At 42.4% G+C, this 16114-nt stretch overlaps 1 protein-coding gene across 1 annotated transcript in view; it reads right to left on the bottom strand.

Annotated features, from left to right (window-relative positions):
• Positions 1–2699: 2699 nt before the first annotated feature.
• Positions 2700–16114, bottom strand: part of LOC103652468 (isopentenyl phosphate kinase) — a 29726-nt gene continuing 16311 nt past the window's right edge. Inside the window, exons 3-10 of the mRNA XM_020551008.2 lie at positions 14363–14460; positions 14176–14218; positions 11623–11684; positions 11459–11515; positions 3358–3393; positions 3168–3249; positions 2882–2944; positions 2700–2749 (exon numbers count right to left, since the gene is read on the bottom strand). Coding sequence (XP_020406597.2) covers positions 2700–2749; positions 2882–2944; positions 3168–3249; positions 3358–3393; positions 11459–11515; positions 11623–11684; positions 14176–14218; positions 14363–14460 — 491 coding nt within the window. The remainder of the gene's footprint in view (positions 2750–2881; positions 2945–3167; positions 3250–3357; positions 3394–11458; positions 11516–11622; positions 11685–14175; positions 14219–14362; positions 14461–16114) is intronic.

Here is a 16114-nt window from a genome sequence, read left to right as displayed (position 1 = left end):
TTCTCAAATCAAAGCCGGGAACAAAACTTCCCCGCAAGGGCCACCACACAATTGGTGCCTCTTGCCTTGATTACAATGGAGTTTTGATCACAAGAACAAGTGAGAAAGAAAAGAAGCAATCCAAGCGCAAGAGCTCAAAAGAACACGGCAAATCTCTCTCGCTAATCACTAAAGCCTTGTGTGGAATTGGAGAGGATTTGATCTCTTTGTATGTGTCTAGAATTGAATGCCTAGCTCTTCTAAGTGGTTGAGAAGTGGGAAAACTTGGATGCAATGAATGGTGGGGTGGTTGGGGTATTTATAGCCCCAACCAACAAAAGTGGTCGTTGGGAGGCTGTTTGTTCGATGGCGCACCGGACAGTCCGGTGCCCCCTGCCACGTCATCACTGCTGTTGGATTCTGACCGTTGGAGCTTCTGACTTGTGGGCCCACCTGGGTGTCCGGTGCACACCGGACATGTACTGTTTGATGTCCGGTGTGCCAGCATGGGCGATTCTGACTCCTGCGCGCGCTGCGCGCGCATTAAATGCCGTTGCAGGTAGCCGTTGGCGCGAAGTAGCCGTTGCTCCGAGGTTGCACCGGACAGTCCGGTGCACACCGGACAGTCCGGTGAATTATAGCGAAGCGGCGAGGGAGAAAACCCGAGGCTGGCGAGTTCCTGAGGCCGACCTTCCTTGGAGCACCGGACATGTCCGGTGTACACCGGACAGTCCGGTGAATTATAGCCGAGTCGCCTCTGGAAATTCCCGAAGGTGGCGAGTTTGAGTCTGAGTCCCCCTGGTGCATCGGACATGTCCGGTGGCACACCGGACAGTCCGGTGCGCCAGACCAGGGGTGCCTTCGGTTGCCCCTTTGCTCCTTTGTTGAATCCAAAACTTTGTCTTTTTATTGGCTGAGTGTGAACCTTTTACACCTGTATAATCTATACACTTGGGCAAACTAGTTAGTCCAATTATTTGTGTTGGTCAATTCAACCACCAAAATTAATTTGGGACTAGGTGTAAGCCTAATTCCCTTTCAAAGTAAAATGTAAAATATAAGGCATTATAGAGAGACATGCCGAAAATGAATAACAATATTGACATATATTTTATTACGTGAATCTAAATATTGAAACATAATATTTAGGCATATTTGTACCTTTGTTTCAGCAGAAAGCAATAATTCCAGCGTAATGTGCCAGTGATTACAAGATTGCGTGAACAGTACAGGGGTACTGTTCACCTATTTATAGGCACAAAGCGTAGCCTGTGAGGAATTACAATTATGCCCCTCATAAGGGATTACAACGGTGACTCAAACATTTGTGGACTAAAAAGGTCATTCTACTTTTATGTCGGTTTATAAATTCCGAAGCTTCACGAAGAGGAACCTTCGATCATCTCATACGAACAGCTTCAGCCGAAAACTGCTTCTTCCTACAAGACCTTCGGCGACGAAGCATAGTCCCAACAGGTACCGGAGGGTGGTACCTGAATTAATCGAAATAAAATTCAGGTTTTACAAGTTGCCACCTGGAGTCCTAAATAAAATTCGAGTTTTAAGTATTTCGGGTATGGTGTTACGGGTTCTTTGTCCAACCCTAGTTTCACGTGTCATCTCTGATTCCCTCTGCACTCATCTTATTGGTTTTGATACTAAATCCGTGAAATCATCGCTAGATAGTTTTGAGGCTCAACCACAAACTGTCGCAAGTAGCGTACTCTATACACATTTGCATCCCCTATATCCTATACACGTCTCCCATTGGTCCTTAACCGCGGGCGGCAATACGATATGCTTCAACATGTCCTCACGCCTATTGATGTCCCTAAGACATCAACTTCTCACATCCCTCTGTTGAATACTAGTGCTCATCTTTCATCGCTCTCTCGGTCAAGTCCCTAGATGTCAACCACCGTATGACTGGTTTCACACCTACACACCACAAGTTGAGGGACATGCTACACACGCACGTCCTAGTTACTCTACTGGAATCAACCCAAGGCAATACACCATTGACAATTTTTTTCTCCTTTGAAAACTACACCATTGATAATCACTGCTCACAAATCGGATCATAAAGGTACATACAACATATATCAGCCTTGCACTCGCACGGAGCACGTCTCTCGCCCTTTGTCGCAGATCGTCTCTAGAAAACGAAACAGCTAAAAATGTATCAAATGAGGTCACGCATCTTGCGACCCATGCATCCATTCCTTTTCTATAGAACAAAACAAAGTTACTGCTCTATTCGTAACATCAGGCTGACGCTACGACCACAGTTGGGAATAGCCCCGTGCTGAATTATCATAGTACAAAGCAAAGGCCATCACTGCTCATAGTAACCAGTCCGAATGTTATCCAACAAGAGATCTATTTGGAAGAGCGTATAATAGTTCCAAGCCAATCTTCCGAGTCGGTGCTCACATCCCCTTTAAGGCCCTCTGTTAACTAGCACAAGTCAGCTAGAATTTGTTGAAGAAGCATTTTTTTCATGTTTTCCCCAAGACTTGAAATGATGTCAATTGCATTACCTTCCTTGTCATGTTTCCTCTCATAATGACTTCTCCCTCCGTTCTAAATTATAAGATGTTTTAGCATTTCTAGATACGTGAAGGGCAGGCCTGGTGCAGCGGTAGAGCCTACCGTCGATAACCGGAAGGTCCCGGATTCGAGCCCCATCCTCTACATATTATGCGGGTAAGACTTGACGCTTAAAGATACCCTTCCCCAGATCCCGCACAGTGCGGGAAGCCTACGGCATCTAGAAACATAGCAAAAACAACGTATCCAAGAAAGCCAAAATATCTAATAATTTGGAATGGAATGAGTAATACATATCAAATAGTGAAGGATAGACTATGGATAGATGAAAACCAACTAGGTGAATACTAACCTATTCCTCTCAGGAGTACTGCATTTGAGTCAGTTGGAGGGCGATCATATACTCCATGGACATCTGTCTACATCTCAGTTTTCAGAAAATGATAAAAAAATAATGCTTTATAGAAAGAAATGAACTGAATATCCAAAGTATATGGATGGGAGAAAAGGAGAACACAACAAACTTTCAGTATCCCAAGGAAGACGGTACAAGCAATTAAAGAATACAGTGATAGTGTACAAAACCATCTTCCATTGATAACAGAAAACTTTTAAAGCTGTAAAGGAGGAAAGGTAACAATACCAGAATACAACATATTTTGGACTTAAAAGCTGTGCAAGATTTGTTATGATGACATCTCCACTCAGTATGGTACAGTCCTAGTAATTCAATGATAAAATCAACTTTAATTTGAATAAAAATAAATTGACTTCATAGTCCATTAAATCTAATCGAGAATGTAGACATGCTTTGATTTGAGAACTCACCAGTAATTCATCAAGAACTGCATCACCATGCAAAACCTGCAAGAAACAAGGGTGTTATGCTATAGACAAATATATTAATTTCTGATCATGTTTAGGTTCCAGCTGCAGATCAGAGAAAGCACTTGGAACTTGCCCAATGCTTCCCCTATGCTTATAATTAATACTAAATAATTCATATGAGACGAGTTTTATCGTTTGATGTGCAGTACATAACAGGACTATCAAGAGCACCAGACTGTCAGTACAATCTGGATTAAGTGATGCATAAAATAGCTCATGTATAAGAAATAATTAATAATATAGAACATATTCCAGTAGCACCATATGCTGTCAAATATGGGGACTGACTCTAACTTTTTTTTTGAAAGATCAGGAGGGGGAACCCCTACTGTAATTTTTTTATTATCAATGGTAAATTACAACACATCGAATGTACACGGTGTAAAATACTCTGGGAAGTTCTAATTAATGCTGCCATTGATCAAGCCAGTTCGGAATGGAGGTATCATATCTTCCTCTCGCTCTGTGGATGACCAGAAGTAATTCGTTTGTGAATTCATTCTTGCATTGCTGAACCGTTGGGTCTATGTTCTCAAATAACCATGTATTTCGGCATTTCCATATGCACCAAGTCATGAGGATAATTATCTCCATAAAGAAAGGAACATTGATTTGCTGCTTGAGATTAGCCGATGCCTCCTCTGGATTAGCAATTTTGGGTGGTGTCATACCAATGGAATTCCAGCAGGCCTTTGCAAAATTACATCTGAGAAATAGGTGATAGAGTGTTTCTTCCTTTTGCCAGATACAATTTTCACACGAGTATGACTCCAGTGTCATGTTTTTCCTTCTCAGCATATTCCTTGTGTTCAATCTGTTTTTAAGCCATAACCAGTAAAAAAACTTTATGATTTGGCTGGCATTTGTTTTTTCACAGCAATTTATAGATACAATGTACCTATGTATGGCCCATTAGGTGCCTGTAGGTCTTTTTTGTTGAAAAAATCTCTGAACCCCAAATATATCTCCATTTGTCCTTTGAATTATTTATTGTAATTTGATCACATGCTTCATTTAACTCCAGGTACTGTTCATAAGCTTGCTCAGATAGGGGTAGCTGAAAATTTTGAAATAAATGCTCTTGTTTTTTAGCTTCTTTGAAAGAAAGTTTTATGTTGCATGCAAAAGAGAATAATTCTGGATATTGCTGTGCTGGAATGCCCCTATCCCACAGGTCTTCCAGAAAAGGATGGTTCTTCCATTGCCAATGGTTAAAGAAGCTAGACCCTTGAATTGTTGTAGGAGGTTTAATAAACTTTTTCACCAAAAAGACCCAATTCTTCTATGACCAGGGAGTCTGTCCATCGTATAGTAATTATTCCAAATTAAATTCACCCATGGTAAGTCATGATTGTTGTAGAACTTGTGCAAGTATTTCAGGAGTAACGCTTCATTCTGAGTCTCCAACCTCATCACTCCGAGGCCTCCACTGCTTTTTGGCTTAGTAATCATGTTCCATGCAACTAGCGAAGGTTTTTCGGAGTTCATGTCATTTCCTCTCTAAAGGTAATGTTTCATGTATATGTCTATCTGCTTAATTGTAGTAACAGGGATTTTAAGTGTGCACATAAAAAAGGTTGGTAAAGCTGAGAAAACCGAGTTTACCAACTCCAATCTCCTAGCTTGAGAAAGAAAATTAGAGGTACAGGACAATCTCTTTTCAATTCTTTGGATAAGGGGAAAAAGTGTTGAAGCCTAGGTTTCGTTATTCCCAGTGGCAGACTAAGGTAAGTGAAAGACATCGATCCTGTCTGACAGTTAAACGTTCTTGAAAGAATCTCCATTTTCTCCGGCTTAATATTGATCGGATACATACTTGATTTGTTGTAATTCACCCTGAGCCCCGTTGAAGTTGCAAAGGAATTGAGTATTGCTTTTAGGAAGAATAATTGTTTTGGACAGGCTTCCATTATCAAAAGAGTGTCATCAGCATATTGAATAATAGGAAAATCTTGGCCACATCTTTCGGGCAAAGGTAACTGAAGCAGATTCAGTTGTCTATCTTTATTGATAATACTCTAAAGTAGATCTACCGCCAAAACAAACAACAATGGAGAGAGATGGTCTCCCTGTCTGACCCCTCTTTTGCAATGAAAGGTTTTCCCTGGTACTCCGTTGAGCAAAACCGCTGAAGTGCCAGATTGAAGAATACTTCGAGTCCAGTTAAGCCATTTGGGTCCGAATCCTTTATGAGATAGAACTTGAATGATTAGCTCATGTTCTAATGTGTCAAAGGCTTTTTCAAAATCAAGCTTGAGCACAATGATTTCTTTTTTGGAAGAATGGCATAAATGAATGTATTCATAGGCCTAGGCCAAGCAATCTTGGATGGTTCTCCCTTTTATGAAGCCATATTGATTCTTGTGAACTAACACGGTCATTACTGTCTGCAGGCGATTTGCCAGGAGCGTTGTGATAATTTTCATACTATTATTTAGGAGCCAAATTGGCCTGAAGTCTCCCACCTTTTGTGGATTATCCTTTTTTGGAACCAGTACAATAAAGGACCCATTTATGCTTTTTAAACAAACATCCTCTTGGTAAAACTTCTCACATAAGTCATAGAAATCCTGAGAAATGATATGTCAACATTTTTTGACAAAATCGGTGTTGAAGCCATCCGGACCAGGGGATTTGTCCGAGGAAAGTGCTTTAATTATGCTATCAATCTCTTGTTTGGTGAAGGGGGAGTCCATCCATTGTAAACCATCATGTCTATTTAAAAGATTTGGCAGATCAAAGTCAATTCCCATGAAATCAGTAGTTCCCAGACGACTTTTGAAAGCATTCCACAGAAGGTTTGCTTTTTGATCATGCTCCGAGAAGTTTGTCCCATTATCATCAGTCAGCGATGCAATTGAGTTTCGCCTATGTTTTACTGTTGCATGTGCATGAAAAAATCTTGAACAAATATCCCCCTCAGTAATCCATTTGATAGATGCCCTTTGTTTCCAATAAAATTTTTGAATATGGAGCAGTTCAGCAACTTTGGTCTGCATAAGATCTCGGAAGTTCCATTCTTCAATTGGCAGGTCTCTGTGCTCTTCAATAATGTCAATAAACTCAATTAATAACTTAGTGTGTCGTATTGTTTTATCAATCTTTGGCAGCGATCTATGTCAATCCTTGAGCACCTTCCTAGAGTTCTTGAACTTGGTTGTGAGGTTCTTAGCTTTATCAGAAAGGTTTGGTTGGCTGAGCCAAGTATTTTGGAAAACGGTCATAAAGCCTTCAAACTGAAGCCAAAAGTTTTCAAACCTAAAAATCTTAGGTTTTGGAACCTTCGACTTGAATGAAACGAGGCAAGGTACATGATCAGAAATATCTTGTGGTAACGTTCTTGCGCGGGTTTCAGGATAAACCACCGACCATTCCTGCTATATGAAGAACCAATCGAGTCTTTAAAGAAGGGGCTCCCTCTGCCTATTCGACTAGGTGAAAGAAAGACCATGCAGGGGAATTTCAACCAGATCTAGGTTACTAATTGCCTCATTGAACTTCAACATTAGATTAATATCACCCCCAGCTAAATTTCTATCTTCCGGCCTAAGAATTAGATTAAAATCTCCAACAATTAGCCAAAGCTTATCCGTGGGCATATTGATATTAGAAAACTAGTTGAGGAAATCAATTTTCCCCTGCGGAGTACATGGCGCATAAATGTTCGTGATAATCCAGGAACCATTCGATAACTTAGAGTTAAATTCCACCGATTGGGCATATTGATTCTGAAAAATAACATTGCCCACTAATTTTGTACTTTTCCAGACAATAATGGAGCCACCCGAATTCCCCACTGAAGGAACAAAAGCATATGAATCAAAGTCATTGGGGCAGAAATTTTTTAGGTAAGCTACATCAAAGAATTCATTTTTGGTTTCCTGTAGGCAGATAACATCGCAGCGAGACTCCCGAATTGTACAACGAATACCATTCCATTTAACACTAGAATTAATCCCACGAACATTATGGCTTAAGACAGACCACTCAGAGCAAATAACAGAATTAGGGTTATTCATTAAGGAAACTTCCAGGTTCATTGTCAAAAGTAAACCCACGCCCAATTACTGGGCGGGTCAGCATGGACCAGTCATTAAGCGACAAAGTATCATGACCAATAAACAGACAGTTTGAAATCTCGACAGTTAAACATAACCACCGGAGAATAAACAGCCAAAATCGAAGAGTTCTCCTGGGCGGTTTTATTAAAAATATATGAATAGACACCTCTCGCGTCCCTGGAGCTTTCTCTGGGTGTCACTTCACCAAAACCCCAAACTGCTGCTAGTTCCCCCGTTTGCTGGCGATCCTCGGCCCCTCCCACAATGGCGTACCGGCGGGTCGATCCGGAGCCCTTCCTGCCACCGGGCTTCAGCACCATGGTGGTGCAACACCGCGAAATCATGTCCAGGTCAGTCTCTAGGAGACTCCCACCAATGCACGAAGACTGGGCAATCTTAAATATTCAACCATTACCGGATCATGCGGTTCTTTTTCCTGCGGTTAGAGATGTGGTTAGAGAATATCTAGTTGAGCATCGAAGGCTTGGGGTGAGAGACATCCAGCGCTCTCATTTGGGTCAGGTTTTGGTGCAGTTTTATAGTGTGCTGGAAAGAGATAACCTGGTTCTTCTTGGGCCTCAGCAATACCTAGATGCTACTTTTACTGCGCTAAGGCATAATGATGCCTGGAATCACAGGGCCCTCCTTTTTAACCGTGAATGTTGGTTGATGTTGTTGGGTTTTCCCCTGGACTATCGCTCCTCAGAGTACTTGCAAGCTGCCATTGGTTCATTCGGCAGATTGATTTTGTGGGAGTAGGACAGGCACAATGTGACCAGGACTCTGCTTAGGGTCTGTGTCACGTCGCTTGAAGAAGTCCCTCAGTTCATTGTCTTTTCTGAAGCTGAAGGTTTTTTTGGGGATTCTTGGACTGTGCAATGCGAGATCATCCAGCAAAATCTGCTTGGTGGTCAACCCCAAGATGAAGATCCAGTCCCGGTGGTCCTTGAAGATGGTCAACAGCTTCCTCTTGCTTTTTTTGGCCTGGGTCAACCTATGTCTGCTGTGGGTTTGGACCTTAACTTCCCGCCAGAGGAGAATATTCAGGCTCAGCCTGAAGACAATATTTAGGGAGAATGGGATTAGTGGATTGTTAATGCTCAGCCTTCTCAGCAGATTCAGCAGGACATTCAACCTGAGGAGCAGCAGATCAGCAACCATCACTCTGGCCTGTCTTCGGACAGCTCTATTGGCCTAAACCCGGGTGCTCCAGTCCAGAATGGTCAGATTTTGGATGGCCTGGGCTTGGTTGGGCCGGTAGTGCCTGATAATGTTCCTGCAGTCATCGCTCTGGGTGTTGTGCCTCCAAATGGGCTTCAAGAGGTTGATGGCCCACTTATTCAGGGGAACCACCAAGAACTGGAGGATGTCCCGCTCCCAGATGCTCAACAGGAGGGGCAAATTAACCATGTTTATAACAATGTGGAGATGAATTTTATGTTTGCTCAGGATTGGCAACCAGACCCGGTCTTCCAATTGCACATGGAGAGAAAAAGGATGGCGCAATTTTACAGGCTATGGGCAAATTACTTTGCTCCTGTGGGCAAACCAGAGATTTCAGTGAAGATTCCAAAAAAGTGGTCGCCTTTCTTTATGTCCAATTTGCTTCAGGAGGATTCATTTAACTGGTCCAAGTCCTTCCTTTCCTCCGAGATACCGCCTACTCTGCTGGAGCCTGAGATGGAGGCTCTTTCATTTGCTATTCCCAAGAGCTACCCGAATAACAAGTTTATGGATACTGTCCTCTCGGAGGGCTCTCAGGACAAGATCCCTGAAATGGAAGATGTAGGCTCTTCTCCCTCACGCCCATCTATTGTGGATTCTGACCTCAGGCGAAGCAAAAGACTGAGAGAAGCTAGGGCTGGATTCAGGCAGGGATCATGTCAAAAAAAGAATTGCTTGATGTGCCATCATAAATTCGAGGGCCCACCCTCCTTGTCTGCCAAGGTCATCCGAAATCTTGGGGAAAAATTTTGCAGTATGCCAGAAGAAGATTTGTCTGACAAAAAGCTGCAGAAGAAGAAGAAATCCTCAGGATGTGTCGGCCCCAACAAGCCAAGCAAGAAAGACAAAAATGACAAGGAAAAAACAATGATGATGAAGACAAGTAGGGAGATGGTGTATCACTGGTCTGGGAGATTTTGCTTCCATTGGAACTGTTGGACATTTTGGCTGTTTATTCTCCGGTGGTTATGTTTAACTGTCGAGATTTCAAATTGTCTGTTTATTGGTCATGATACTTTGTCGCTTAATGACTGGTCCATGCTAACCCGCCCAGTAATTGGGTGTGGGTTTACTTTTGACAATGAACCTGGAAGTTTCCTTAATGAATAACCCTAATTCTGTTATTTGCTCTGAGTGGTCTGTCTTAAGCCATAATGTTCGTGGGATTAATTCCAGTGTTAAATGGAATGGTATTCGTTGTACAATTCGGGAGTCTAGCTGCGATGTTATCTGCCTATAGAAAACCATAAAGGCATTCTTTGATGCAGCTTACCTAAAAAATTTCTGCCCCAATGACTTTGATTCATATGCTTTTATTCCTTCGGTGGGGAATTCGGATGGCTCCATTATTGTCTGGAAAAGTACAAAATTAGTGGGCAATGTTATTTTTCAGAATCAATATGCCCAATCGGTGGAATTTAACTCTAAGTTATCGAATGGTTCCTGGATTATCACAAACATTTATGCGCCATGTACTCCGCAGGGGAAAATTGATTTCCTCAACTGGTTTTCTAATATCAATATGCCCACGGATAAGTTTTGGTTAATTGTTGGAGATTTTAATCTAATTCGTAGGCCGGAAGATAGAAATTTAGCTGGGGGTAATATTAATCTAATGTTGAAGTTCAATGAGGCAATTAGTAACCTAGATCTGGTTGAAATTCCCCTGCATGGTATTTCTTTCACCTGGTCGAATAGGCAGAGGGAGCCCCTTCTTCAAAGACTCGATTGGTTCTTCATATCGCAGGAATGGTCGGTGGTTTATCCTAAACCCACGCAAGAACGTTGCCACGAGATATTTCTAATCATGTACCTTGCCTCGTTTCATTCAAGTCGAAGGTTCCAAAACCTAAGATTTTTAGGTTTGAAAACTTTTGGCTTTAGTTTGAAGGCTTTATGACCGTTTTCCAAAATACTTGGCTCAGTCAACCAAACCTTTCTGATAAAGCTAAGAACCTCACAGCCAAGTTCAAGAACTCTAGGAAGGTGCTCAAGGATTGGCAGAGATCGCTGCCAAAGATTGATAAAACAGTACAACACACTAAGTTATTAATTGAATTTATTGACATTATTGAAGAGCACAGGGACCTGTCAATTGAAGAATGGAACTTCCGAGATCTTATGCAGACCAAAGTTGCTGAACTGCTCCATATTCAAAAAAAATTATTGGAAACAAAGGGCATCTATCAAATGGATTACTGAGGGGGATATTTGTTCAAGATTTTTTCATGCACATGCAACAGTAAAACATAGGCGAAACTCAATTGCATCGCTGACTGATGATAATGGGATAAACTTCTCGGAGCATGATCAAAAAGCAAACCTTCTGTGGAATGCTTTCAAAAGTCGTCTCGGAACTACTGATTTCATGGGAATTGACTTTGATCTGCCAAATCTTTTAAATAGCCATGATGGTTTACAATGGATGGACTCCCCATTCACCAAACAAGAGATTGATAGCATTATTAAAGCACTTCCCTCGGACAAATCCCCTGGTCCGGATGGCTTGAACACCAATTTTGTCAAAAATGATGGCATATCATTTCTCAGGATTTCTATGACTTAAGTGAGAAGTTTTACCAAGAGGATGTTTGTTTAAAAAGCATAAATGGGTCCTTTATTGTACTGGTTCCAAACCTTTGCAAGGATCTCCAGGCAGCAAGTTCAGAGACTCTACCACTGCATCATGCCCTCTCTTTAATAAATATGAAATTCTGATGGAATAGTAGTTCAAAACCTTTGGTACAACAACTTACTAGAACAAAGCCTGCATGGAATGGCTGAATTATTTGAGAAGCATTTGTTGATGCAAGCTGCAAAGGCATATTAACAGGATTAGGTATGGATGTAAAACAACTGTCTAATTTCAAGAAGACACAGAATGATATGCAAGAAAGCAACAATTTTCAAGTTTGCTCACTTTTCTTTGATGGGTAGACCACCCACAAGCAAATGATGACATCCCAACAGATGGTATTCCTTCTGCAAAAGCATATGTGGTTCTATAAGTTTTGTATCCCTACTGGTTCTAACTGACAATCTAGTAAAATCAATTCAAGGTTTATTTAGGGGCAAGCAAATACACCAATTGAATTGTTGGTGTTAGGTGTGTTCTTTGGCTCGGTCAAGGAGACTGAGCCTGACTCAAACTCTAACTACCTGTGCCCTGATCGGGGGCAACCCTATCCCTGGTTGTGGCCCCCGGTCACAATGCTATATTAACGATGGCAGGGCCAACACGAAAGCCAATGCTGGTCATGCTTCCGTCTAACCCTAACCACCACAGTCCAAGGTTCTGATCACCTTCCTAGCGCCCAAGTGACTGAAACCGCCCAATCCATGGCACTAGTAAAGCCCAGTGCCCCTACTGCACTGGTCACCGATGTGCCATCCCAAGCTCCTAACAGGGAGGAGGACTCCAGGACGTTGATGCTTCCACACCCGATGTGATGACGATGCCCACCCTCCAGCTCAGCCCTAAAGATATGTGTCAGGGAAAAGACCCCCGGGGGCCCTGAGGCCTATCAGTCAGAGAGAGTATTGGGGAAAAGGTCTTCGGACTACCAGAGCCCATTGGTCAGTAGGAGGGTAAAGGAGTTGTCTACCCTGGAAGCATTCGCCCCCGGATAAACCCTGAGGCACCGAGCCCGGGGACGGGCGAGGCAGAGCCAGAGAGGGGGGCGGACAAACCGAGAGGAAGCCACTCGAGTGGATTCCTCGCCCGGCCCAAGACTGATCTGCCATAAATGATCGGTCGCATCAACTACGCTTGGCACCGAGCCACAGTAGGAGAGCCTCCCACTAATGACTTACGAACACCTCGGCTTGCGACACACTCATGACGTATTAAGCCTAGGCCTAAGTACGTTGGTCATCTACAGGACCCGCAATACGACGAGTCACACCAAGACCTAGGCTACGGAGGCCAAGGGTCGGCGTGGTGCAAAGGCAGTAATGATGGCATTGGGGCTCCATGCTGCCTGTACCGACTGCCATAAAGGACGCAACCAGGGAAGCCTAGACGACCAGGACGCAAGGTGACAAGCACGATTTATCTAGGTAGAACGTCTTGTTTTACCAGGGCTCGGTAGCTCCTTCTAAGAGGAGTCAGTAACCAACCCCCGCCATGGTCTATAAAAGGGGAGGGTTGGAGACAGACACGAAAAGGTGGACACACGAGAGACAAAGACGGACTAGAGGACTCGGAGGACCACGGAGGCCGGAGCCGAGGAGCGAACCACCGCGACGTCCAAGGCTTAGCAGAGAGCTCTAGCCCCGTAGTCCTTAGATTCAGCCATGCATAAGAGACTTGGGAGCTCTTCTTCCCTCTCTCGCCTGCTTCTAACCCCTACTATGAGCATTGAGCAATAACGATGTCGGTAGCGCGAGCCAGTGAAGTCTAGATGTAGGGACATTCTGCCTGAACCAGTATAAACCTCGCGCCCATGGAGCACACCATCCCGGACTAGAGGCGGGCACTTTTTACCGTAAACCGAACCATACCGAACCGTTCCGAAATTTCGATTTTTTGGTAGTTCTATTCAGTTTCGGTTTTTACATCTGAGAATTTTGGTATTCGGTATTGTAATCGGTTTTCACCGTATACAGAACCGAAATACCAAAAAACCGAATACCAATCTTTATTAACTCAAAATTTGACTCTTTGATTATGTGAACTAAATGTGAGACGTAATTAAATTGTTATTCACTTATTTGTATGTGATGTATGATGTATCTTTAAATATTTGTACCTATATAATTTTTACTTTTTAAAATTGTGTGTAATGTGTTGTCTTATAGCCTTCTTGAGTATAAGTTTGGTTTTTGGTTTTTACCGAAAAACCAAAGTAAAAAACCGAAACCAAACTTGTCGTTTTTCATTTTCTATAAAACCGATCGATCCCTAATATTTGAAAACCCGAGGTTTTTAAAAACCGAAAAACCAAGCCGAAGTTTCAAAAAAAAACAAATGCCCAGCCCTATCCTGAACCCAGAACGCGCACAAACAAATTTACTTGTCGGGACTAGGTTCGAAACACTGACAGTATGACCCCTACTTTTCGCCTTCTCTCTCTCACTGTGGTACTAGATTGAACGTAAATACATCTATTACTAAGTAACTGAATGATCAAAAGGGAAGTCAGTGAGATCCTAGGGTTCCACAGATCGACAGTTGAAAGTTCATTAAGAATTGCAGATATAGGCAGAAAGCATTCATGACAAATGATGATACATCCTTGCATTGGCCCATGAGTCAAAATAAGAACTTAATTATATGTTCAAACTAAATACAAGGAGACATAGCATAGCCTACTGCAGACATGGGGAAACATAATCATGAATTCTGAGTGCCTAAGCAAAATTGATATAACAAATAACAAAATACAGAGCATAATAAGTAGCCATGACTAATGTGTGGCATAACACCACATGGAAATAAAGACATGAACAAGTAGCCTCAAAAACTGCATACCTCTTGCCAGGGCTCTAACAATTTCCTGATTGAGAGATGTCACCTAAATTACAAAAAAAAGCATTAGAATATGCTTTTAGAATATTTATTAGAGAGGCACAAACATTTTGACAAGATAATGGACAAGAATATTAGACATCAAAATTCAAGATAGCCCTGTCAAATAGAATTCAAGAATTGGCCTCACTGAAATTCTTGTAGCGACAAAGCCAGCCTTAACCAGTGTAGAATGTAACCCTCCTTTATGAACTCCAGATCTACTTGCTTGAAAGTGGCCAAAAGACCCTGAAGCAGAATATCACGACGTCAGTATCCTAAGACCTAAAACTATATTTATCAATTATTGTTTTAGGCTCTACCTTCATAAAAATGTACCAGTCTAGTAAAAGTTTAAAAGTAGTAAATAAATAAATAAACAACTCCAGTTTCCTAGAAAGATCTCCCAGGAAGACCCTAGAACCCATAAAATCAAAGTTGAAACTACAGTTGGGCAGTTTCTAACCGAGCCGAGCGGTCCAATGTGCACTGTTGCTCTTCCACCGAGAGGCATTTGTGCAATGTTACCTGCTAAATAATGCACGAATTGCAATAGCATTCCAACTTTCCAAGTTCTAAAAAAAATACGAACTGTCATGTGTGTTGAGTCTATGCTTCGTCGCCGAAGGTCTTCAAGGGAGAAGCGGCTTAAAATGTGTGAGCAGGTATCTTCGGACTCGTATCAGAAAGGGAAAAGCTACAAAGGTTGACACAGCGCCGAAGCTGTGAAGCAGGAAAGCTTCGGCATGTTCGCAGAAAAGGGAACCGACTTAAAGATGAAAAGGTCATTTAGACCCCGATAGAGTGCTATAGAATTATCACCAAATGTAAAGGGCATGTATGTAATTTTGTATGGGTTGTACCCCGTGCCTATAAATAGGTGAACAGTACCCCCGTACTGTTCACGTTAATTTGGCATTTGCTTTTGCGTCACACTTGTATTTTCATCTCCTTCCAAGCCGAAGGTACATTTATAATTCGATATTATCTCTATTTCTCTATGATGATATAATAAAGTTAAATGAATGATGTTATATGATTATTCATGCTATCTTTCATGTTTCATATGCTTCGTCTTTTCATTAATATATACTGTAATGATGAAGGTTCGTCCTTCATAACCTTCGTCCGGAGATCGTTATATCCTAAGGGAAATAATGCCTCAAAGGACGAAGGACTTTATCGTTTAACATTCTCTGTGTTGCCTTGTTCTTAACTCATAGCATTTGAGAACAAGTCCCCAACATTGGCGCCCACCTCCGGTGAACTCACTTCCACTTTTTGAGTTGATGGCTTCGTTCAACGACCAACCTGGAGCTGCTTCGGACCCGAAGCTGGTGCTCCCGATCACAGGTGGCTCGTCCTCAGAGCCAGCTAACAAGAAACAGAAGAAGGAAGCACAGAGAAGGGTACAGCATGTTGGGGTGCAAGGACCCTTCATCAAGTCAAGATGGTCTCACATTCCTATTACCTTCTCCCAAGAGGACCTTCAGCTCAAAGATTACCCACACAACGATGCCATGGTTATCTCTTGTGTTATCAAAGGATTTCTGGTCCACAATGTCTTGGTTGACACAGGCAGTGCAGCTGACATCATATTTGCTAAGGCCTTCAGACAAATGCAAGAGCCAGAAGATAAGATTCATGATGCTACACATCCTCTCTGTGGCTTCGGAGGAAGACAGATTGTAGCATTGGGCAAGATCACCATGTCAGTGACCTTCGGGTTCATCAACAACACTAGAACTGAGCAAGTTGTGTTTGACATTGTCGACATGGAATACCCTTACAATGCAATTATTGGTCGTGGTACTCTCAATGCCTTCGAAGCAATCCTTCATCCTGCCTATCTTTGCATGAAGATACCTTCGGATCAGGGACCCATCGCTATCCATGGAAGTCA

Source organism: Zea mays, chromosome 3 (assembly GCF_902167145.1).
Source record: "Zea mays cultivar B73 chromosome 3, Zm-B73-REFERENCE-NAM-5.0, whole genome shotgun sequence".
In the NCBI taxonomy this organism is placed as follows: Eukaryota; Viridiplantae; Streptophyta; class Magnoliopsida; order Poales; family Poaceae; genus Zea; species Zea mays.
The sequence above is the reverse complement of the archived record's forward strand: the minus strand, read 5'-3'. Positions and strand labels throughout refer to the sequence as shown.